We start from the raw sequence: 22,231 nt of genomic DNA, 5'->3' as shown, positions 1-22,231 counted from the left end.
CTAATCTGAGGAGCTGTTAACTTGTGATCTCTGAGGCTGGTGACTCGGATGAACTCATCCTCAGCAGCAGAGGAGACTCTTGGTCTTCCTTTCCTGGGGACGTCCTCATGTGAACCAGTTTTGTTTTAGCGCTCGAGTGTTTTTGCGACTGTACTTGGGGACACGTTTCAAAGTTTTTTGCAATTCGTAGACTGACTGACCTTCAGTTCTTTAAGTAATGATGGACTGTCGTTTCTCTTTAATTAGCTGATAGAGTTCACATGATGGCAAGAACCAAACAGTTGTCGAATAGGTCTGTCAGCTGTGTACCAACCTGACTTCTGCACAGCACAACTGATGGTCCCAACCCCATTAAGAAGGCAAGAAATTGAACCCTGACAAGGCAAACGTGAAGAAGTGAAAGCATTTTAGGTGACGACATCAAGAAGCTCACTGAGAGAAGGCCAAGGGTCTGCAGCGCTGTTAACAAAGCAAAGGGTGGCTACTTTGAGGAATCTAAAATATAAAACATACTTAAGAGTTATTTTAAAAAAAAATAATTCTTCGCTACATAATTCTATATATCTTGCCTCATATATTTGATGTCTTCAGTCTGCACCTACACTGTAGAAAGTAGTGAAAATAAAGAAAAAAACAATGAATGAGCAGGTGTATCTAAAATTTTGACTGGTAGTGTGTATTCCTTTGCAGTTCCATAATCATGTCTGCAGCATCGTCAGTATCAAATCAAGTCTTTACACCAACAGTGCAGTAATTGTTTTGCCTGTTCCACTGAGAGAGGAATTAACAATCCAATGAGACAATAGAGAAAAGACAGAGTGTTTGCAGCTTTAGGGATCTTCCCTCTGAAATTAAATGTTACATAATTACCTCTTCATCAATCAAAAAGAAAAGAAAAGAAATGGGCCTGGTAGCATTTAGAATAATCAAAACATCATGTGAAAGACATTCCTGCTAACATGAATGTATATTAATGCTCAGCTCCCCTCCCTCCCCTCAGTCCAATATAAAGTAGATGATGCCTTTCTCTCTCTACAGGCCCCGTCAAACCAGTATTTGGCAGTATTTTATATTGGCAGCCAAGCACACACATGTACAACAGAAAATGTACTTCATGTACTGTAGTTCCCAAAATGCAGGAGAACTTTCAATATACTTTTTCAGAGAGAGTCCAAAACTAAGCTAGATAAACAACATCAGTGAGTGGATATAACCTTTACCAACAACACGTGGCAGCTGAGGGAAAACCTGTAGGAGCACAAAGCAGGCTTAATAACACAAATAACAAAATCAATACTCGCCAAAGATCAAAGTCCAAGAGCGACGACAAACTACCGATGAGCACACTAACACAATTCATCAGTCGGTACATATCATGGAAACAAAAGTCCATTCAAACAGTGAGAAGCCCCTACTTCTATCGCCAGTGTAGATGAGACTTTTCAAAGTTGAGGTAGTACTTTACTCCAGTCAGGTTCACTTGAGCCCCTTTCACACCAAACTGGCGTGAGTTAATGGACCAGCGCACTTCTGCACCGTGGTCTACTGAACCAGGACGTGATCATGGTTATCAGTGAAAATGCAGCCAAAGCCAGAAAGGATAGTTGGTGTCCAGGAATGATGACATCATTTCCCAGGAAAACAGATTAGTCAGTCGACATTTTATATGTTCTGCTCTCTTATCTTGATCCTCTCCTCCTCTGGAGCACATTTCGTCTGCAGCACCAGTTACCATGGTGATACAACTCACTGAGAAGTGACCCACCATGGTGACAATGAAAACCAGGGTAAAACCTCCAGTTCGCCCTGCTGACCAGACCATCCTGCTTCAGGTTACAGGCCACAGGTTTTGTCTGTCTCAAGTTTCAGGGTTGCTATGTCATCAACAAGTTTTACTGAGTGGAAGAACGTTGCATTCATTGAAGAATGCAGACAAAACAAGTGATTTTCAAAGCATGTAGCTAATTGTTTATGAGACATCAGCCACATGCTGGACAGTGCCGGCAGTGAAGATCTCAGCTGTCGATGTGGGTCCCTGCTTCAAGTAAACCTTGACTGTGGCTACAAAACTCAAGAAACTTGTCTCTTGACATACTGCTCTTCAAGCATGCCTTTCTTTGCTTCATGTGTTTCATGCAACCTTTGAGTAGTACTTCAAGCTGTATTTCATGTTAGAAGTCGAAATTCAAAAGAGGTTTTCATTCTTTTCCTGTATCAATGATCATTTATACTGAGACAAGTGTTGCCTTGCTAGCAAAAGCAGTCTGAGATACTGCAGATGAAGCCCAACTCATAACTGGGCAGCTGACTGTCACGCACCATAAAAGAAAACAATACTGCACAGAAGTAGGCTATTTCTAGAAACTTTGTCCTACACACACACGCGCATGCATGCACGCGCGCGCGCGCACACACACACACACACACACACACACACACACAAGCATGTGACCACCAAGGGCTGTCACTGCTTTTCCTTATGCCTTCTAGTCTGATAACTTATCAGCAGCTAATTTGGGGGGCATTTCTCCAGGTGCAGCAAGGACACTAATACCTCTCCATGATGAATTTAAAAACAGGTCTACATGGAAACTGAACAGTGACTCCATCACTGGTTTAAAGCAAGGCTTAAGACTAAGTAAAGAGATACACCGGAGGGCGTCTCTTTTACTTCCTCTGTTCCCTCTTCATCAGAGGAAATAATCACTGCCTTGATGATGATTATCATGCACTGACATCATGTGAATAGAGACAACATACTTTCCCTGAAATAAAATAAAAAAAGAATGAATCTGGACTAAGTTTAAGTACTGGTGCTACACTTTTTTTAATCACCCAAACCCGTGATAATGTGAACCTCTTTCATATTCAACATTAAAAGCTCAATAAAAATAAGGACTGAGGTAGGAAGAAGGTCCTGTGATCGGGACAGCTGCTTATTTCTAATATTTTGAATGCATATGTTTCAAACTCTTCACAACAATGGAAGCTGCGACAGTTTATGTTCTGTAGTGTCCAAAAAAGCAAGCACACCAAGTTCCAGGACTTGTTTAGGGACAGATTAGGTGCAGATCACATTCAACCCAGGGTTAGTTTCTAACCAGACTCAGACCATCTCGACTACGGACAACGATGCAGCTGTGAAATCATCCCGCAGCACGTTATAGTGCTTTTTTCCTTCATTTGGTCACCTGCCTATACATTTAGATGAGGGCACCTGCTTGTGTGTTGAGCATAGCTGTACACACACTTACCCTGCATTGTTGCTGACTGCAGTGAGACCCTTCACACCAGTCTTCAGTAAACTATTGATTAGATTCTCTGGGATTCCACATAATCCGAAGCCTGTGTTGAAACATGAGGGACAGCCAAGAAGTGTTATGGATAAAACAACAACAAGAACAAAAATTACAGCCACAAAGTGTTTGGTGCATTTCAAATTTAGACGGAATGAAAACAGAAGTCACATGATCTCTCCAGCAGCTCTTATGGCTGCAGGTAATTCATGCCCAGTACCTTACTCAGCCTTTCTACATTGTGTTGCTGCTCTTCCTGTTTTTCCCCGTATAAAGAGATGATGGTGGAAAATGTTTCCACGAACTGAACAGTAAATAATGGGATATGTGTTCCCTGTGAGGACAGTAATATACCAATGAAGCAGACAGCAATGAACTTGAATGAACAAAATTCTGATTTTGCTGCTTATTTTCTGGTGATGTTTAATGACAGACATTGGGTCAATGAACTTCTTTTTTTGCCCTTTACCTCCCACCAGTATAGTAGCGCCATTGGGGATGTCTTTTACTGCCTCTGCAGGATCGGAGTAGAATTGCGAACTTCTATGGCTGGAGGTAGAAAAGTAGCAGCCGCAAGTCTGAAGAGAGAAGCAGACAGTCTCAGTTAATTCACATGAAGTAATTTTGAACGGACGCATATCAGTATACAGTAGTAGGGAAACATGGCTAGTTAAATAAAAGGATACCAGTGCCTGGGGACAGCTAATATGTTTGTACAGTTGAAAGAACTGATCCAGTTTATTTAGTTGTGAAAAGGAAAGATAAGCACCACTGCTGAACAAATCCTACTACAAAAGGAGCCAAGAATTAGAGGAGCCCATAGCCGAGAGTCCAAACCCAACAAAGTTTGCCGAGGACTCAAACTGAAAATCCTCTGTGCCACCACTGACCCCATGTCCTCTCCAGTCCTTCTCTATTTTCAATATAGTTGTTTTTGATGCCACTTGTTTCTCTGGCAAAGGTCATAACGGGTAGAGAATCAAAATATCCCATTACGCTTCCATATCATGGTATCCATTGTGAACTTGTCCTCTTTCTAATCCTACAAATGTAGGAAGTTTTGCAAGTATAAATTGCATAAAAGCAAAGTTGAGGGTTGCATGTAGGTTTCTACACGTGAACAAATCTTACTTTACTCCACGTCAGAGTTAATGAATTTGAATTTCATTCAGACAACAAGTCTTTGTGTGGACATTTGTCATTTTGCTGATGTGACAAAGCATGGATTTTGCTGATGTCACTGTAAACAAATCCTCGAGAAATATCGACTGGCGGGGTCATCAATATGCTGAATGATATCTACAGGTGAAAGTTTCCCTCTTCCTCCGCTCCGAGATGGAGGCCAGTGGTTGAGAGAGAGCGTATTCGGTTTGAGTCAGGATACCTGACCCGAACGGCAGTCTATCCTGTCAGCACCAACAGGTCCACTGTCCATGCACGTGCTACAAAGCTTTGACTGATAAGCAAACGTGTACATGTGACACACAGTGTCCATACCACAGTCTTGCTGGTCATTTAATTGAATGTAGATTTGTCCTGTTTTTCTGGTAATTTCTAGTGAGGCCGTGTGAGAGACTGGCTCTAACCCACTGCTTTTGGTTTAGCATCTACTCTTTCAGGGCAGGTTGGGGCAGGAAACCCCTCTCATTCAGGTGCAATTTAGGAACTGAAACATCCTTGAGGCAGCAACAAATGATCAGCAGAAAAACTTCTCCCCACAGGCACCGCTCGGAACACCTACAAAGTGCTCCAAGTTTAAATAATTTCAACTCTGCTGCAGCCGACCTTTTCAGAGTGCAACCAATGAATTCCTAGACTGCAAAATATTGCATTCACAAGTAATCGCAATCTCTGAAAAGGAATGCAATGCACAGCCAAACATCAACAATAATTAGATATATACAGTAGCTTGAAAACTTGTTCAAAACAATGCTAAAGGTAACTTAGCCATTTTTGTTGCTTAGAAACCTGGCACAGCTTTTGATAACAAATTTTTTATCATGTGAAAGTCTCTTTAAAGATGAGGTTGATTTCCAGGTCACAGGCAGGAGGACAGAGGATGGAGGAGACGAGATACGAAATGAGGGGAGCCTGTCACTTTCAGAGCCGGCTGCAGTTCCTCAGAGGGAGCAACTTTTACCTTTTTTTAAAGTACATACTTTTACCTTCAATTCATTCAGTCTCGGACTGTTGATTTATACATATTGCTCTTCATGCATTACCAAATTTTCTACCAAATGTGACTGTTGTACTCCAGCGTGGCTAAATTGTGGTGGGTTATGATAGCTTTTCTGACCATTTCACCATCAACACACTCCACACGCGCCCACACACACACATACACTCACACACATACAAACAAACAAACAAACACACACCTCGGCAATAAAGTAACATTTGAAATGCAGTTCAAGTGAAATCAGTGACCCTTACTGTTGAATAAGTTGTGGAACAAACTTCTCAAATCCACAAAGATTTGAGATTAAATCTGATCCAGATAAAGTTAGCTCGGGATAGCAGTTTGAGGTCAATTAACGATGTTATCAATAACAAAAAAAATGGAGAGCAAACATAAGGAGGAGATGGTTACTAAGCTAAATTCGCAACGTGCAAATAATAAAAATGTGAGGATAACTAGAGGATTTATTCTTGTAATACTGTGACCTTTCAATCTTGTACAACCATGCACAACCATCTCCATGCATTTGAGAATTCAGCTCAATAAAATAAACACTTGTATACCGACCTTGCTCAGTGGAAGGCTGAAAGTGATTCTGTACGGACCACACAGGCGATTGAAGAATAAAGTCTCTGCTCTGCAAAAGGCTTTAAGGGCCGCCATGTTTTTAGAGTCACAGTAAGGGGAGATGAAGTAGGAGGGCGAGAACCCAGACGGGAGACAACAAACGATACGGGCTGAACAGTGGCGACGTGTGGCTGCTGCCTGCTAGCTTTAGCTCACACACCGAAAAGTCAACGCTAGAATGACATTGGCTGGTGTATCAATGGGCAGGACAAGTGATGCATTTACTGTTATCGTAATTATAAGTTTCCACATTATAACAACGTTACGACTAAAAAAAAGTTTCCCTGCATAAAAAGCTCCAGTATGTGCTATTTTACTGTACGAAATTTGTGGAAAAAAGAGTACAAGTACAAGTAAAGATGTGCCCGTGTAATCAATTTATCTTCAATTCGCGGGTTGATTAATTTAAGTTAGACATAATTCCCATTTCTTTCTTTTGTATTTCGTGAATGCAGCAGGAGAAAGATAGGCCACAGACGTTTAACGTATTTATTACCACCACTACGCAAAATGATGATGTTCGACCTCACAGGTGTGATGCATTAATTATAATGACCACAGTCAAATAATAAACCCCACTTTACTCCATTCATTACATTAATAAAACAATACAAGAATGAGAAGACGTGGGTATAATCCCCCCCCCCCCTCACCAGCACTGCCACTGTTTTTTTGTTGTTTTTTTTTTTTTTTGGGGGGGGGGGTGTCAGCGAGTGAAATTGAAAAATAAGACCGGAGAAAATCCAATAGAATAAATTCGGCCGGCACCAGGAAGAAGTGAGGCTCATCCCAGGTGTTTTTTTTTTCTCTCGTCAAGATTATGAAGTTGCATGAGGAAGAAGTGGAAGTGAAAACTGGTACGGAGAAGAAGAATGCAGAGGAAATAGCCAGACGTGCAAATTGTATTCAATGTGGAGGAAACAATTGTGCAGGGTGCAAGGTCTAAAATGTATGTAAAGAGTGTTGAAATTCAAAGATAGTTGGTACTAAAGCTGTGAGCGGATTTGAGAGGAAAAGAGTGAACACGCGGCGAGTCAAAGAGAACCGGAATGTTGACCCCCCAAAAAATTGAATTGGAAAAAAAAGGAACGTTATTAGAATGGACAAGTCACTACATTCTGCATTTATTGCCTTGGGGATATATCGTATAGATACCTACAATAAATAGATAATAATAAATGTGATAAAATTACGATGGTGCTTGATACCACGCCGGGGGAAGGATTCACACCATCATTGGGGGGTGGCGTCGGGTGAACACTGTTAATAATTTCTGAAGTTACAGATATATAACATATATAAACATCCGGTAGATGGAGATAATGCAACACATAACGTTGCTAACCGCCACAAAACTCAACTGAAGAAGAAGTAATACCCCACCACCACCACCACCACCACCACATGACCCCCCCCCCCACACACACACACACACACACACACACACACACACACACACACACCTCCTCCTCCTCCTCCTCCTCCTCACGTGACGTATACGTTTAGTCATGGCCGACGACTACAGGCGACAAGGTTTGGAGTTGGAGGGAAGGATATTTGAGTTAGACATCAAGTGTTCCAGTCTCAGAGCTGAAAAACAAGGTATGAGCAAGAACGTTGTTAAAGTAACCGCATGTGGACGTTCTCAACGTCGTGTGTGCGCGCGTTTGACAGCTTTGTTTAGTTCATTAGCCAACTAGCATGCTGGCTATCTGACATAACGTTAGCTCGCAACCATAACAACAGCTGCGTTCTGATGAAACGTCGTATCATACGTTTAAAATGATGCACTGACGAACTTTTTACTGGCGGACAACGTATGCATCTTTCATTAGAATGACGTTATACTTGTTCATTAAATGTAAGGCTGTGTTGACGTTTTGCTATTCACTGACTGATATATGTATATATATTTTTGTAAATTTAAGGACGTGCGTTGGTCTGCTTGCTAACGTTAGCTAAAACTGCTTATGAGGACAAATTCCCCCCCTGCAGATGATACGTAACTGGGCTTGGGCGTCACATAATTTTATGAAGTACCGTTACCTTGATTTCAAAATTATTCTTTCATTTTGTTCATTACGTTTTAACTTTAAAACCCTTGGAGATACAAATGCTCTTGTTTTTTCATTTAATGGGTTAATATCGTGACCGTTACGGAAATTGTTTGAGGCAAACTCTGAAGTGCATAACTCTGCAGTGTTCGTGATATGATGGCTGTAATTTGTATTATGTTAACATATCATTCTTCCATAGATGATGACTATTTACAGAATGCATCTGCCATACTAGAGAAGTTGAAAAGCTATTACAGACCAGGAGGGGAGAGCAGCAGCCTCTCCAAGCTTCTCCAGGATTACACACAGGTACTGCATTATATTAAACTCTTAATGCCTGGCCCCGTGATTGATTGGTATAAATATGATTGTTTATGTTTAAAAGAATGTCAAGTCAAACTCAAGTTAGCAACTTGGTGTCAAAGTGCACAGAAAGTTTACCAAAAGTCACTAATTATAGGTCGAGTGAAAGCCACAGAAAACCAAGTTTTTAGGTGCAAGGTGGGGGTCCCCAGGGAGGCTCACTGGATGGAGGTAAAAGAATATTATCAGGGGACATCATGTAGAACGGCTTGCATATATGTGATTTGGTTCAAGATGTGGTTATGCAATCAGAGTAGCTTTATGGGGAAATTTACTTCTTTTCCTTCTTATGTATTTAATCATGTGTGAATCAATAGCAGGTGTCAGCAACCACTTTCAGTTATTCTGTGTTTAAATTAATTAAAAAATACAAGGAGTTCATTTCTATGAACTTTGAACTGAAGCCATGCATGCAACTCGAGATTGTAACTGTTTTGCAATGAGAAACAACTGTCATTATGGAATCTAATAACATATTATTGATTCTAAATACAGAAACACATCTATAAAGATTTTCTAAGCTTTGTCAGAGGAGACCCAGACTTTGGAACCTCCCCTTGCCGAGGGTGCTCAATGCCAGGGAATGATCAAACATATATGGGGAAATTGTTACACAATTTTTACACAGAAAAAGCACTATACCCTTTACCTTACATTTCAAAGGACTAGTGAGCAGCTGCTTGTCGGATGACCATAGTGTCAGGTTCCCCACATTCAAGGTGATGTCTGCAAATTGAGTCAGACAAAGTGAACTACTGTACTCTAAGATCTTCGTTTTACCTAGCAAATGAGATGAATCATTGGCACGATTGCTGTGGATTGTCTTTCTGTCTGTAGTATTATCATTATTCCACCCATGTAAATGTCAAACCCAGAGGTTTTTTGCCTAGCTTTTGAATATGTATAATCATTTATAACCACTTAAGTTAAAGTTTCTTCTAAAGGCTATTGTCATTGAGTTAACATAGCTTATTAGAATCAAATAACAACTAGTGTTCAAGTATTAGGAGAGATTGCTTGTATCTCTGATGAGATCTGCCCTACTAGTTTCCTTGAATTAGGTGAGAAGATGGGGCCAGTTTCTGATGGGTTTGTGGTATTTTCAAAATGTTTGTCTTCTTTTACAGTGTTTTGTGGACATTAATATTTTAGTCTTTTGCTCTGTAGGTGATCCTAGACATCACATTTTATGAAGAAAATAAATTGGTGGACCAGGAGTTCCCTGAGGACTGTTCACCATTTAAAATCCAGCAGCTGCTGCAGGATCTGACAGAGCCAGAGGTTTTGGCAGGGAGACTAGCACCAGCACAAGAGGTATGTTTGTCAATGCTTGTGGTGTTGTTTTAGGCTTTTTTACTTCATTCTACATGTGCAAAAAATGGGCCTCAGAATGAGAGACATCATTCCACATACCAGATTAGAGCAGGTTCACGAAACAATGCAGTTTTGAGATTTTTGGAGCCTTGTTTTTGTTTCTACTGAACAAGCTTGCATTCTCAACTGTTTAGAGCTGAACCATCACATCACCAGCAGAGCTGCACCTGCACTTAACATCCTGAACTACAGCAGGATGATGATGAAAAAAAACAGATGGTGAAGAGTAAAAGTGCATTCCCCATACAGAGATTAGAAGTATGCAATGTCAAGAACTGAAACCCAACTAACCAAACAAACCACTCATTCATTGCACTGGCTCACATGTGGGTGACAAGTTGCTGCTGGATGGTACTCGGATTGCTGTCACATGTGGCCACATCATCACTTGTGTATCTCCACACAATGAGGAGGAAGGCTGGGAGATGTCATCACTATTGCCAGGGAGAACCAAATATTTTTGGTTCCCAACCTGATTTGGGGATTTGGATCTAATTAACTGTTGGTGAAAATATATGGAACAGTTCAGTATAAGGTTAGCAAACAAGAACGGAATCCTGTCTGTGGTTAAAGGCCTGTTAGTGTTTTCAAGTTGCGTAGTACTATTGCTGTATGTTGAACCTGCAAAACATAGATTTTTAATACTGCTTGATGTCAGCTTAGTGTCTGCACCTTTTTTAATACCTTTTACTTTATATATAGGAACACAAAGAACAGCTGCGCTTCTGTGTGATGGTTCTATTCATGTCCTTTGGTCTGCTGTAGGTGCAGGCAGTGTTGGGCCTGGAGCTATTAGAATGCCTCTATTGGAGACGCGGAGCTCTGCTGTACATGTACTGCCACACCCTCCATCAACGAAAACAATGGATCAAGAAAAACAAGGAGACTTTCCTTAAGGTGCCATACTGTGAAAATGATTGTTTCAAAACCAATAAATTTCACTGGAGAAATGGAATTGTGAGCTTAACTGATCCTCAGACTTTTTTTTCTTTGGTGAAAATTGGTTTAATATCAAGGGACATTTTTTATTGCTTTCTTTGCTTTTATTCCAATTGGTCTCCTATATCTTCGTCCAGTGTATTCAGGAAGGAGTGCGCTACTTGATGCGGATGTTGCAGGTGAGGAACTCTGTGAAGCTCAACGATGGGGTGGTGTTCCATGACACCGCTACAGCAAACTTCCTGTCTGAAGGTAACAGTTCTATCGGTTATGTTTGAATGACAGAATGGCTGTGCTACCAGTTAATCGTGCTCATTACCTGCTTCCTCTCTGACCAGGCATCTTCTCGGACACACACCTGTTGACGATGATGTACATTGGTGAAATGTGCTTCTGGGCAGTTAAGTACGAGGACTGCAGCGCCGACACTATGGATTGTAAAGAAGATCGCCTCCAGTTTCGGGACATTGGCACACAGATCCTCAACAAATATGTTCTTGCCTGTGAGGGCCCTCTGCAGGGCCAGGGCTGGAACACAGAGAATGCCAAGGAAATCCTTAGTATTTTACAGTGAAGCGAGCTGCTTCTGTGTTGAAGTTGCCCTCAGGCACAGATCTAAGATCAGTATTCAGTGTGTGTCAACCCCAAATAAAAGAGGAGCCCATCAGGTGGGGGACAGTGTTGCGGAAGGCTAAGACGAGAAATGTAATTCAGGAAAGGAGCCTTTAGATCAGTGTCAACAGGCAACCTCATCCCCCGCCAGGCGGCCCTGGCCAAAGCAGGTGAATGAGAGATTATAGAGAATAAGACAGGTGGTGTAAAACTGGCAGGGGCTGCAGACAAGCCTGTTGAATAATAATTTGCCCTGTTCTGCTGAAAAAGCAGTTATCATCCTGATTCCAGACTGTTGACTGGGGCACTTGTTTTGCTCTGAGAATGTGTTATAATAACATTAATATTAATATAAAAAAGTTATTAATTAAAAAAAGACATTTTCTTCTTTTTTAAGATTCTTACAAGATTAAAGATAATCCAGCTGGAAATGAAACATTGCACAGTAACATTTTTATTTATTGTTTTGTTGCCATTTTGTTATGCTTTTAATATATGATATTTGCATACATTATTATACAGTGTGTAAGTGGGTTTAAATGCACCCAAAAGAAAGATGTTCATAAAGTGACGTATGTTTATTCATTCCAGCTTTGTAATGCACCACTTGTATTCCCATCAATGACAAGAACCATTTTTTTCTGCCACTTCATTAACTTTAATAGTTTAACTATTATTAGAAAATCTGTGTTGTTTGGATGAAAATAATTTTCTGTTTTTATGTCCTTGCTGACAATAAACACCCACTTTGTTTTAAGGAAGATGTTCATTTTGCCTTGTGGCGTGTACTTGCGCATACACACACCCACATATATATATTTATATATATATATGTGGGTGTGTGTATATATATGTATATTTTTTTTCTTTGTAACGGCTTAATATATGAACTACATTACCCACAATGCGGTACTACCGGCAGTTACAAGGAAGTGGTCAGATGGGGAAACGGCAATTTCTGCTGGAGTCGTATTATCGTGTGTCATGGCAGAACCAGGAAAAATGCAGCCGCTCAGAGAGTCTGTAGTTATCCGGAGCCTCAGGCGCTTCAGAGACGCATATTTTCCCAACAGTGCGAGAGTTAACAGGGATGCGGTCATGGACGTCGGAGGAGAAGAGCCACACCTGGGGTTTCTGGACAGATTATCGGTAAAACAACACTGAAGTTGGTCCACCTCCGCCACCTCCTCGTCGGTTTATCCCGGTGTTGCAGGGAAAAAAGGCGATTCTGAACCTCCAAACGGTCGCTCTCAGTCACTGTCGTTTCACTCAGTAACTATCAATAAAAGACTGTGAATGACAATAATCAGTAGCCCATAGCAGTAAAAAAAAAAAAAAAAAAACTAGACGAGGCACGCCCCTTTTAGTACGGTTGTATTTTTTTGTGTATTGATTAATCTGATATCTGTCGGCGTGACTCCAAATGAATACTCGTTGAACTCTTTCTCAACTGGACTAATAGAACTCTTTTTTTATACAATTTTACTGCCGTTTCTACTTTATGCGAATATTTTGATGCTATAAAAAAATGGAATTTCATAAAAAACAGATGTGTTCTTTTTGCCTCGTGAAGCAGTAATATCTGGCTTTGATTTGGAGTCGCAGGGCCAAAACAAAATCAAACTATCAATCATTTCCAATTCAGAATTTTGAATTTATAATACTTAAATCAAAATAAGTGATTCATACGAGACCAATTTATCTAAAAGCTTTCAGCACGTTTTCCACTGATGTACACTAAAATAACTATAATTGTGTGTCATTCGAACAATAATCTATTGTTGGTCCCTAAGAAGCTTTTTTTTTTTTTTTTTTTTTTTTTACAGTAATGTGTGAGAGGGCACCAAGCCAGGAAACCTCTGGGTCTGGGGTGAAAGTCTTTTAAATATCCAGCTAGAAACTAACTGGACTGCTGGTTCCATGAGGGTGAATTAGTTGTAGCGCAGTGGCTGAAGGCTGAACATTCACTATTCATTGATATGAGCTTTCTGTTTTTGAAATACAAGGACCTGGAAAAAAAATAGTTTGTTGGGATTATAGAGCCTCTTTTTTTCTTTTTTTTTTAAATTTTCAAATAATTTCATTATCCTCCTTTGTGAAGGTGGACTTGCAGTTCCTCATCATGACCTATTTGTCACCGGTGGATATCTGCCGCCTGGGAGCGACCAGTCAATACTGGAGGGCCATGGTACGAGACCCATTGCTATGGCGATTCTTCCTGTTCAGGGACTTCCCCTACTGGCCTTCAATAGATCATTTAACCATGCCACAGTTAGATTTGCTGGAGGCACCAACAATTAGTGACAATGAGTTCCTTGATGATACGGAAGAAGGCAGAGATGAAGGGATGAAAGCAAGACCAGACTACATGGCAGAGTGGGTGACTCCTTCCTCTGATATCTTACTAGCCCAATACTGTTGGACTACGATGTCTTAGACCATCATTTTTGTCTCAATAGGTACTTGAAAGGATGCCCCTCCTGCAGACAAAAATGGCTTCCTTCACGAGCTCCATACCAGGTGGTGACCTCGCTGCTGCAGTCTTTGGTGCCCTCAGCCGAGCCACGTTACGCCATGTTTGGGCCTGGCATGGAGCAGCTGGATGTCTCTTTAGTCACAAGGCTCATGCACGCCCCAGATCTGCTTCCTGTGTCGGGCACTCCTCACAGACAGATTAATGGTGAGATCGCTGTCCCCTTAACTGATCCTCTTCACATTTATTACCATTGGTACTAAAGTTGTGATCAGTTTTACGGTCTGTCTATCCACAGTCTTGAGGGAATACAGACAAGGGAACATGTTGTTACACGTTGCAGGATGATGTGTCCACCAGTAGGTGGCTGTATTGGACCATCGTCATTGACAATTCATCAGAAAGAACCTCCACGGATGCAACTCATCTGATTTTCTTTTTTATCTGTTCTAGGGATTGGCTCAGGGATTAGCTACATGTTCAACAACCTGCACAAATTCAACATCCTAACTCTTTACTCATCCAACAGGTAAGCATGTAGTATTCAAAGGTAAAGGTTCATCTTCAGCTGCAGTTGGTAAGTGTGTTCATTAATATGAGAACTGTTTGTGTTTGCAGGGCAGAGAGGGAAAGAGCCAGAGAGCAGAAGCAGTATTTGAGTAATAAACTCTTCACTTTAGAGGGAGGCGACGACTCGGGTCACCTGATCTACAAACCTGCTCCTCAGGTGCAGCAGGTGTGCCAGGTGGTGGATGGTTTCATCTATGTGGCAAATGCCGAGCCTGAAAAAACAGGTCGTCTACAACAACCTCGCCACATCATGCATGTTTCTATATGAATCAAAATCGCGTGTATTGTACGAAAAATAAAATGTCTTCAGCAGACGACAGGGAATCCGAGGTGGCTCAGATCCGGGCTGTGCTGAGCTCTGCCTGGGGCTCCGCGTCCAGGCCTCTGCTGGTGCTCTCATGTGTTTCCCGAGAAGAAGGTGAAGCAGCCGTGGCCACTAACCTGCAATGCACCAGCGGAAACAGGATCAGGTGTCGAACTCCCTGTGTTCACATGGCAAAGAGACTCAGCTTGTCCCAGCTGGTCAACCCCTGGATGGTAACCATCACTCAGTATTTCATAGACATACAGTAAAGGCTTCAACATCAAACACTGGATACATTTTCCACCTGTGTTTCTCTCTTTAATTCAGGTGCAGGACACAGTAGTGGAATCCTTGTCAGGGCTCCTAGATGGCATTTCTTGGTTGCTGAGATGCTCTGGAGTCAAAATCTACGCAAGCTAGATTCCTGAATCTTGACGTCAGAGCTCATTGCTGCATCATGGGGACACGAAGGAATATTACATTATCCCCTGAGAAAAGCAGAAGTAGTTTGCCACTAACTGCTCTTCATCTGGAATAAATGAGGAGCCGGTCATACTTTATTTTTCTTTTCTTTTTACTGGATGGGATTGGGTTCATCTTTGAATTCACTCCTCGAAAATGATAGGGAAAATGGATCATCTCCAACCGATAGGTGCGCTCTAGTCCTTTACTGCTGTTGTAAATAGCACTTGTAGCCTATTCCGCCGCAGGAGTCGGTTCCCATCATTTATACCAGACAGCTGTTCTTGAACACAACAAATAGTTTCTATCCCTTAAAAAAAAAAGAAAAAAAGAAAAAGAGGTTAAAACAAACGGAAACTGATGTAAAATCCACACACGCACACACATGCACCCGACTCTGACTCAGTTTATGACCATCACACTGTGAGGATTCATTATTTTCATTTTTTTGAAGGAATTGACTTATTTGTGACATTTTAAGGGTTTAATTAGATGTTTGTTAATGAAGTCAATGACAGGTTGTCTGTGTTGCATTACCAACTTCTATCACATGTAGCATTCCAAGGGCTTGGGTTCACATGCCCTAAAATGAAAAAAAATGATACTTTTTGCCAGTGTGGAAGTCATGACAAGATAATGTGCTTCACCAGTGCTCTTTTGTTCTTGTCACCAAGGTAACCACGAATCATCATGGGAAAAAAAACTGTTGCCTCACCAACCTTTCCATCAAACTGTGCCTTAGCTTCAACAATCATTTTCATGGACATACAGATTTTGAATAGGACTGTGATTGATGCAATTTGGGGTCATTAAACCGGGCTGACTACTGGTGTGAAGCAGAATAGATTGATTTTTTTTTCTCTCGTCTCCTGGTGAATTTTAAAAGGGAAACAGCGGAGGAGTGGTCCACAATTTCTGTGCATCTATGTGGGTTTGTTTGAGAAAAAAAAAAACATTAGAAAACTACATCTGACCTCCACACGTCTCTGTTCGCTGTAAACAGACCCCCCACAGTTGTGTATTTATTTATATTATATATGTGTGTGTGTGGGCGCGCACTCATGCTAACAAATATCATCCAAAATTGAAACACTGAGGGGGAAATAGGATCTAAACAATGGGGGCCTGTTATTAGTGCAGCTATGCAGGGGGATAATGTTGCTTAATCTTTTTTTATTACACTGTGAACCCGATGGAGCCAGTTGAGTCGAGACCCATAACTAAACAAGTACTGGCACCGTCAGCATGGATGCACGTCTCGGTTAATTTGACTGAATGAGCAATGAGCTTTGGTCTGGAGATGAGCTGCTTATCTGCGCCGGTGAAAATGCTACTGCATCAGTGTGTGCTGATAAAGGATATATTCAAGATCTACTTATTTAGACTGTGCACCGTAAGCACATATGTAAACCAGGGTGCTGTGGGGGAGGGTCCAGGGTCATGTTTTGAACGGGTGAATGAGGACCAGACGTCCAGCTGCCTCGTGTCTTCTACTATCAACAGGGGCCTCAGGGGTATGATGTCACAACCCTAGCTAACTGACCCAAAACACAAACATACCAAGGGTGGAAGACAGATACCGAGACACTCGGAAGAAAGTAGATGTGGCATATGTCTGAACTTTGCAACTGATAGTGTCTTATCTTATAAAGTCAATTATAATTTATGGTCTGGTATCACTCATCTTTACAGTGCGTTCAGCTACTTATCTTGTCCTTATTTAGTTGAGGAAAAATAGGGCAGTCAGCAATATAAAGAGGAGGCCTAAAGGAGGAGGAGTTGGGATGCTCATACCTGTGGGGCAGCAAGCTAACAATAGTTTAGCTAGATCTGACAGGAACCCAGGCCTAGTAGATTGATTTAGACTGAGGGTGACCTTCTGGAAGGTTAACATTTAATCGAATGTCAGACAACAAAGTGAAGGTTCATACAAAAAGTAATGAATTGCAAGTTTCTCCACAGCATTGATGTCAGCTGAAACAGAGGGTCTGAGATAAGAAGAAAAAAGGTCCTGCAGCCTCATCAGCCCTCTCTAACCTGAATTCAGAGAGAAGGAATGGGACATAAGGATGAAAGAGATGAGAAAGTTATGAAGGATAAAAGTCAGGAGGAGCACAGTAAAGTTGGTGCATATGGAGCCAATGAAGAGAAGCTCACTTCTCATAGAACTTTCAGATGCAGCATTCTATCCGAGACTTGGCAAATTAACAAAAAACATGACAAACCTCATCCTTCTTTGCAGTACACAAGGTGCTTTATGGTTTTGCCGCATTCACCAAGTCAAACATACATTGATGGCGGGGGCTACCGTGCAAGTTGCAAACCAGACATTCTGTTCTGGGTCTCCTCCACACAGCCTCTGAGAAGGAATCAAACCAGTGACTTGTCCATTACTGGACTGCCCAGTTGTGATTTTAAAGTCTGATGGGGCCCTTGGCAAAAATTTTCAGTGGGCCCTCTAGTTAGCTTTCATCACCACCCATTCATCTTCTCCCTCTTATCCTGTTTAGGGGTGAGGGGAGGCTGGAGCCTATCACAGCAGCCTTCAGGCAAGAGGTGGGGTTCACCCTGGATGGGTCACCAGTCCATCACAGGACCAACACATAGACAGACAACCATTCACACTCACAGTCACACCTACGGTCAATTTAGAGTATCAATCAGCCTCGTCCCCTCTTGATGTCTTTGGACTGTGGGAGGAAGCTGGAGTACCAGAGAGAACCCACACAGGAACAGGGAGAACATGGAGACTCCACACAGAAAGATCCCGTGCTGGAACCAGGGCTTGAACCCAGAACCTTCTTGCTGTGAGGCGACAGTGCTGACCACTGCACCACCGTGCCACCTGCTTTCATCACCATTTATGTTAAAATTAATGCAATGGAAAATGAAGGAAATCCAAGAATTTTTTTGTTATACATTTAAAACGAGGGATAAAGAACATCAAAATCCTTGTAATTACAGAGACAGATTATCTTAATATCTTCATCTTAATCTTGGTTATAGCGGTATCTATCTCAGTAGGTTTTCCTTGACTTTATCTTAATATCTTTATTTGGTATCATCTGTGCCTGGTTTGTCTCCTTTTTCCAGCCTCCTCTTCTTCCCACTCCGGTCTGTCCACAGGCTCATCTTCACCTCTTCACCAGTGACTAACTCTCCACCACCTCAGCCATGCCGCCCACACCAGAAGCAGCAACCCTTAAAATATTGCAATTATCTGTCACTACTTAACAAAGGCATGAATTGAAGTCTGCGTCATCAGCACGCACACACAAACACACACTCATACAACTACTGAACCTAATGGATATTCTGAAGTGGATCACACGTTAGGACGAAACATTCTTTTGTGAATAAAAATTGTTCTGACTGACAGCAGTGTGATGTTTGTGTGTTCTGAAACGTTAAAGAGAGCAAAGTGAAACGCCCTTTTCCAAATTATCTGTTCGCATAGTTCACATCTGTGTTTGAAGTCTGGTGTGATGTCGCGAAGCAGAGAAGTGTTTTCAAGTTTACGGGCCTGATTTAAATGCCGTTCACTTTAGAGTGCTCTTTATTCAGCCTGAGGTGACTGAAATAAATGAAGTAATATCGTACAGCCAGACTCTTTACTTATGTAACTTGATGAAGGTTTTGGCAGAGGTAATTTCTGTGTATCCCCAGAGGTTGTTTTTTTTTTTTTTCCTGGTCAATAAAACTTGAGTTTTCTTGCTTTTTGGAAATATTGCGTTTCTCGTTTCACGCCAGCAATGACCTTATTTGACTCGCTTTAGATAAACCTTTGCAAGTTTTGCTGTCAAATATTAATCAGACAAATATTGAATTTGGAAAAAAAAAAAGCAGGATCAAGTTAAAGTGCAAAATATAGAGCTCTTTTTGGAGTAAATAAATTGCAAGAAAAAAAAAGAAAAATATATGCTCCCAGCTGAATACTCAAAATAAACAAACTATACAAACATCTAATACTTTCTGTTTACTGTTTGACTTTTAAAGGAGCCCTTTTCAAACTGATCACAACATGCTAGTGCTCTACATTTCACCCTCCAAATCAAGAGGGGGCGGTATATTCCCAGAAAGTTCAGGTGTCCCCCACTTATGTGAGACCCAAGGGTCACGAGCCAGTACATGGGTTAAAAAAAAAGAATGCACCCCGAACCTGGAATAGTCCCATTTCCCTTACTGATGGGTGAAGAGCTCTTGATGACCTCTGGGAGAGGAGCTCCAGAGACATCCTGGAGGAGTTGTGGATACTAAAACAAGGACAAGGAAGAAGAACCTCCTACAAATAAGAATCAATGGCCCTTAACAGTATTTACACAGTTGAATACTGCAGTCACAGGAACCAAGTCCATCTCACCAACTTCCTCCCTACAGCTGCTTCTCAATCCTCCACTGTCACTGATGCACTGTTGTTTCATCCCACTCCTTTCACCCTTGTCTTTTCATTAGAGTTAAGTCCCTGATTTGTATTCTGCGATAGCGACCGACATTAAAGCAGGCACTGAAAAAAAACATCATTTGCATGATTCACTCAGTGATTAAGCTAAGCGTTCTTCTTAATTGTGTTGTTTTGCACATGGTAGGGCTCTCTTTCTGATACCTGTGGATCTTACTCAACCCATGCAACCTCGCCAATTCCCTTCAATTTCCTCCTCACTTCCCCAAGTCAAGCTCACCTACCACCCGCTGTCACATTGATGACAGGTTAGGGATTTATAAGGCTGGATTAGGGTTTAGAAGCACTGATAATGAATAATTGTCGCTTCACTTTGAGTCGATCATCAGTTGAAATGATATGGATCTGTGTGTGTGTGTGTGTGTGTGTGTGAGTGTGAGAGTGTGAGTGTGTTTTGAAGATCAATTAAGGTCCCTTGAAATGAAAAATGTGATTTGTTAATTGTTCATTTATCTCTTGCTATGACAAATTTGTCAAACATCAGCATCAGAGAGTTTAAACACCAAAATTCATTACCTTTTTCTCTTCCTGTAAAAACATCCAAAACTTTGATGTCTCAGCCTGCACTAAGGAGGTGTGTATTAATTTTGCATCCTATGTAGTGAGTATCGTGAGTGTTACATAACCCCTGTACAGTGATTCATGTCACCATCGCAGTCTGACCCACTGGATCTGATAATGTTTAGAAAGTCTAGAAAAGCCCCACGATTAATTTATCAATTCACATTCAAGTAGCAGAGCGCTAGCCCTCAATCAACGTCTGCGACGAGCTCCTCCCTGTTTTCGAGTAAATATGCAGAAACAAATAGCATTCTGGCCTTTCACGGGGCTTGTGAGACGTCTCGGGTTAGGACATGTTTATCCTTATTTTTGGACAACTCTTCAGTTGGAGGGTTAAGACAACGTTAGGGGTGAGATTTTAGGCCCTCTTCAGGGTCAAGGGAGGGGTAAGGGGATAAGGAATGCATTAAGTTGATGAATGTCCTCAAAGGAATAGCAGAGCAAATGTGAGTGAGCATCAGAGTGTGTGCGCATGTGTATGTTTGTGTGTTCCGCCTGTAGCCATCTCCTCTCCTTTAGTCTAATCCAATAGGCAGCAGGCTGCTGACATAATTGTGATTTGCCACACTTGCGACAAGAAACCACACTAAATACATTACAGGTGACTTGAAGGGGATGACACAAAGGGCACTCTCCTATTATGTAGAAAATACAAACAGACAACAAAAAGAAACTGATGCTTCCATAGCTATTGAAAGTCACACTTATTTTTCCAAGAAAACCAATTACGTGAGTATGGCTGTGACATGTGTAGCCTGCAGTGAAAATGCTGTAATCAGTGGCTTGGAAATCGAAGACCAAACATGGTGGCAAAAGAAGCATCGAGTTTTGTAATTAAAGGTGCATTGGACAGCCTTAATACCTCCCGGTCAGTAGGTGTCGCTCTCACTCTTGCTGCACTAATCTAGTGTACTGGCCAGGTTGAACCAAATAACCACATATGGTTATCTTTCCATGGTGTTGTCACACACTAAGAATAATAGCATGAACCTGTCAGAGGCTTAAGTTGCTAACTTGTTCAGTTGTTATTGTTAGTTAGCAAACGTTAGCTTAACTGTCTTGTAGAAGCCGTTTTGTTCTTTCAGCTTAGACTAGCGTAGAAATGCTGAAACAATATTGACACTCGTTTTGCTCTTTTGTTGGTCCGATAGTATTTGAGATGGATTACAGATATGTTTCTCAGCCATTTCTCCGGTTAATCCAACACCTGGCAGCTCCTCAGCTACTGCGGTCGGTGACGACACATAAATAACTTGAGATATCCACGTGTTTATGCTGTTGGCTCAGAGATCCTTGACGGGTTCGTCAGTCAACTCACTGGAATGTAAATATCATGAACATTTTGGATCCAATAAAATTCTCTAAATAATTATTTCACAACAGTCATATTTTTTTCAGATAAATTTTGACTTTAAATCCTCACCTTTCTTAAAGTTCTGATGTGTGTGTGTGTGTGTTACTGTTAAAGAATGATTTCTTTTCTTCAAAATGCATCTTTTATGCCTCAATGTGGATGAAAACAGAATTTGCAAAGAAATCCATCTGACAGGATAAATCAACACATTCATCCACATTGCTTTCCACAAAGGAACAGAAAAAAAGGTCGTACTCCTGCACAATGGTTGGCTCCTACTTTCAATTACATTACATCGCTTTATGGTTAATTAATCCTCCACACCATCCTGCTGCTGTAAACCCAAACAAGATTACTTGCTTGCCTGCTAAAACTTGCCCGTGCCCATCTGTCTTTATTTTATTTTGACTTTTAATGAGAGTATACTTCTTTTGTTGTTGTTTTTTTTTATTTATTTATCTTTTTTTTTTTTTTTTTACTTGTGTTAGATTTCATTAGATATTGATGGGCTTTGGGACCAAGAGCCACAATGGTGCAGGGGAAGTTGAAAAGTACTTAGAATGCTGGTTTGGCATGTTTGTAGGGATAGGATTTTTTGACT

At 41.2% G+C, this 22,231-nt stretch overlaps 3 protein-coding genes across 5 annotated transcripts in view; 2 read left to right on the top strand and 1 right to left on the bottom strand.

The window, feature by feature from the left end:
• oxct1a (3-oxoacid CoA transferase 1a) overlaps nucleotides 1–6,270 on the bottom strand; it is a 50,115-nt gene extending 43,845 nt beyond the window's left edge. Inside the window, exons 1-3 of the mRNA XM_086206359.1 lie at nucleotides 6,043–6,270; nucleotides 3,766–3,874; nucleotides 3,255–3,345 (exon numbers count right to left, since the gene is read on the bottom strand). Coding sequence (XP_086062485.1) covers nucleotides 3,255–3,345; nucleotides 3,766–3,874; nucleotides 6,043–6,138 — 296 coding nt within the window. The 5' untranslated portion in view covers nucleotides 6,139–6,270. The remainder of the gene's footprint in view (nucleotides 1–3,254; nucleotides 3,346–3,765; nucleotides 3,875–6,042) is intronic.
• A 1,280-nt stretch (nucleotides 6,271–7,550) lies between these two features.
• On the top strand, nucleotides 7,551–12,202 carry rimoc1 (rab7a interacting mon1-ccz1 complex subunit 1). Of its 2 annotated transcripts, none has more exons than XM_086206362.1 (6): nucleotides 7,551–7,704; nucleotides 8,359–8,468; nucleotides 9,690–9,836; nucleotides 10,662–10,793; nucleotides 10,973–11,087; nucleotides 11,174–12,202. In XM_086206362.1, the coding sequence occupies exons 1-6, from the start codon at nucleotides 7,611–7,613 to the stop codon at nucleotides 11,407–11,409; spliced, it is 834 nt and encodes a 277-aa protein (XP_086062488.1). In that variant the 5' UTR covers nucleotides 7,551–7,610; the 3' UTR covers nucleotides 11,410–12,202. The 2 variants fall into 2 exon arrangements, with proteins under 2 accessions (XP_086062488.1, XP_086062489.1); XM_086206363.1 differs by lacking the exon at nucleotides 7,551–7,704 and adding an exon at nucleotides 7,819–7,963.
• Nucleotides 12,203–12,367: 165 nt separating this feature from the next.
• On the top strand, nucleotides 12,368–17,313 carry fbxo4 (F-box protein 4). Of its 2 annotated transcripts, none has more exons than XM_086206360.1 (7): nucleotides 12,368–12,596; nucleotides 13,549–13,823; nucleotides 13,907–14,127; nucleotides 14,374–14,449; nucleotides 14,539–14,714; nucleotides 14,801–15,027; nucleotides 15,122–17,313. In XM_086206360.1, the coding sequence occupies exons 1-7, from the start codon at nucleotides 12,432–12,434 to the stop codon at nucleotides 15,212–15,214; spliced, it is 1,233 nt and encodes a 410-aa protein (XP_086062486.1). In that variant the 5' UTR covers nucleotides 12,368–12,431; the 3' UTR covers nucleotides 15,215–17,313. The 2 variants fall into 2 exon arrangements, with proteins under 2 accessions (XP_086062486.1, XP_086062487.1); XM_086206361.1 differs by having other exon boundaries at nucleotides 12,370–12,596; nucleotides 14,804–15,027; nucleotides 15,122–17,312.
• Nucleotides 17,314–22,231: the final 4,918 nt, after the last annotated feature.

This window comes from Aulostomus chinensis, chromosome 6 (genome assembly GCF_037954235.1).
Source record: "Aulostomus chinensis isolate RoL2024-O1b breed Wild chromosome 6, RoL_Achi_v1.0, whole genome shotgun sequence".
Lineage (NCBI taxonomy): Eukaryota > Metazoa > Chordata > Actinopteri > Syngnathiformes > Aulostomidae > Aulostomus > Aulostomus chinensis.
Note: the sequence above shows the minus strand (reverse complement) of the source record. Positions and strands in the feature narration are given on the sequence as shown.

What these genes read in the sequence shown, in the direction of transcription:
- rimoc1 (XM_086206362.1), top strand. Translation starts at nt 7,611, where the DNA reads ATGGCCGACGACTACAGGCGACAAGGTTTGGAGTTGGAGGGAAGGATA. An exon ending in TCTCAGAGCTGAAAAACAAG is followed by an intron (nt 7,705 to 8,358) that starts GTATGAGCAAGA and finishes ATTCTTCCATAG; the next exon opens with ATGATGACTATTTACAGAAT. An exon ending in GACTAGCACCAGCACAAGAG is followed by an intron (nt 9,837 to 10,661) that starts GTATGTTTGTCA and finishes GGTCTGCTGTAG; the next exon opens with GTGCAGGCAGTGTTGGGCCT.
- fbxo4 (XM_086206360.1), top strand. Translation starts at nt 12,432, where the DNA reads ATGGCAGAACCAGGAAAAATGCAGCCGCTCAGAGAGTCTGTAGTTATC. An exon ending in GGTTTCTGGACAGATTATCG is followed by an intron (nt 12,597 to 13,548) that starts GTAAAACAACAC and finishes TCCTTTGTGAAG; the next exon opens with GTGGACTTGCAGTTCCTCAT. An exon ending in AGCTGGTCAACCCCTGGATG is followed by an intron (nt 15,028 to 15,121) that starts GTAACCATCACT and finishes TCTTTAATTCAG; the next exon opens with GTGCAGGACACAGTAGTGGA.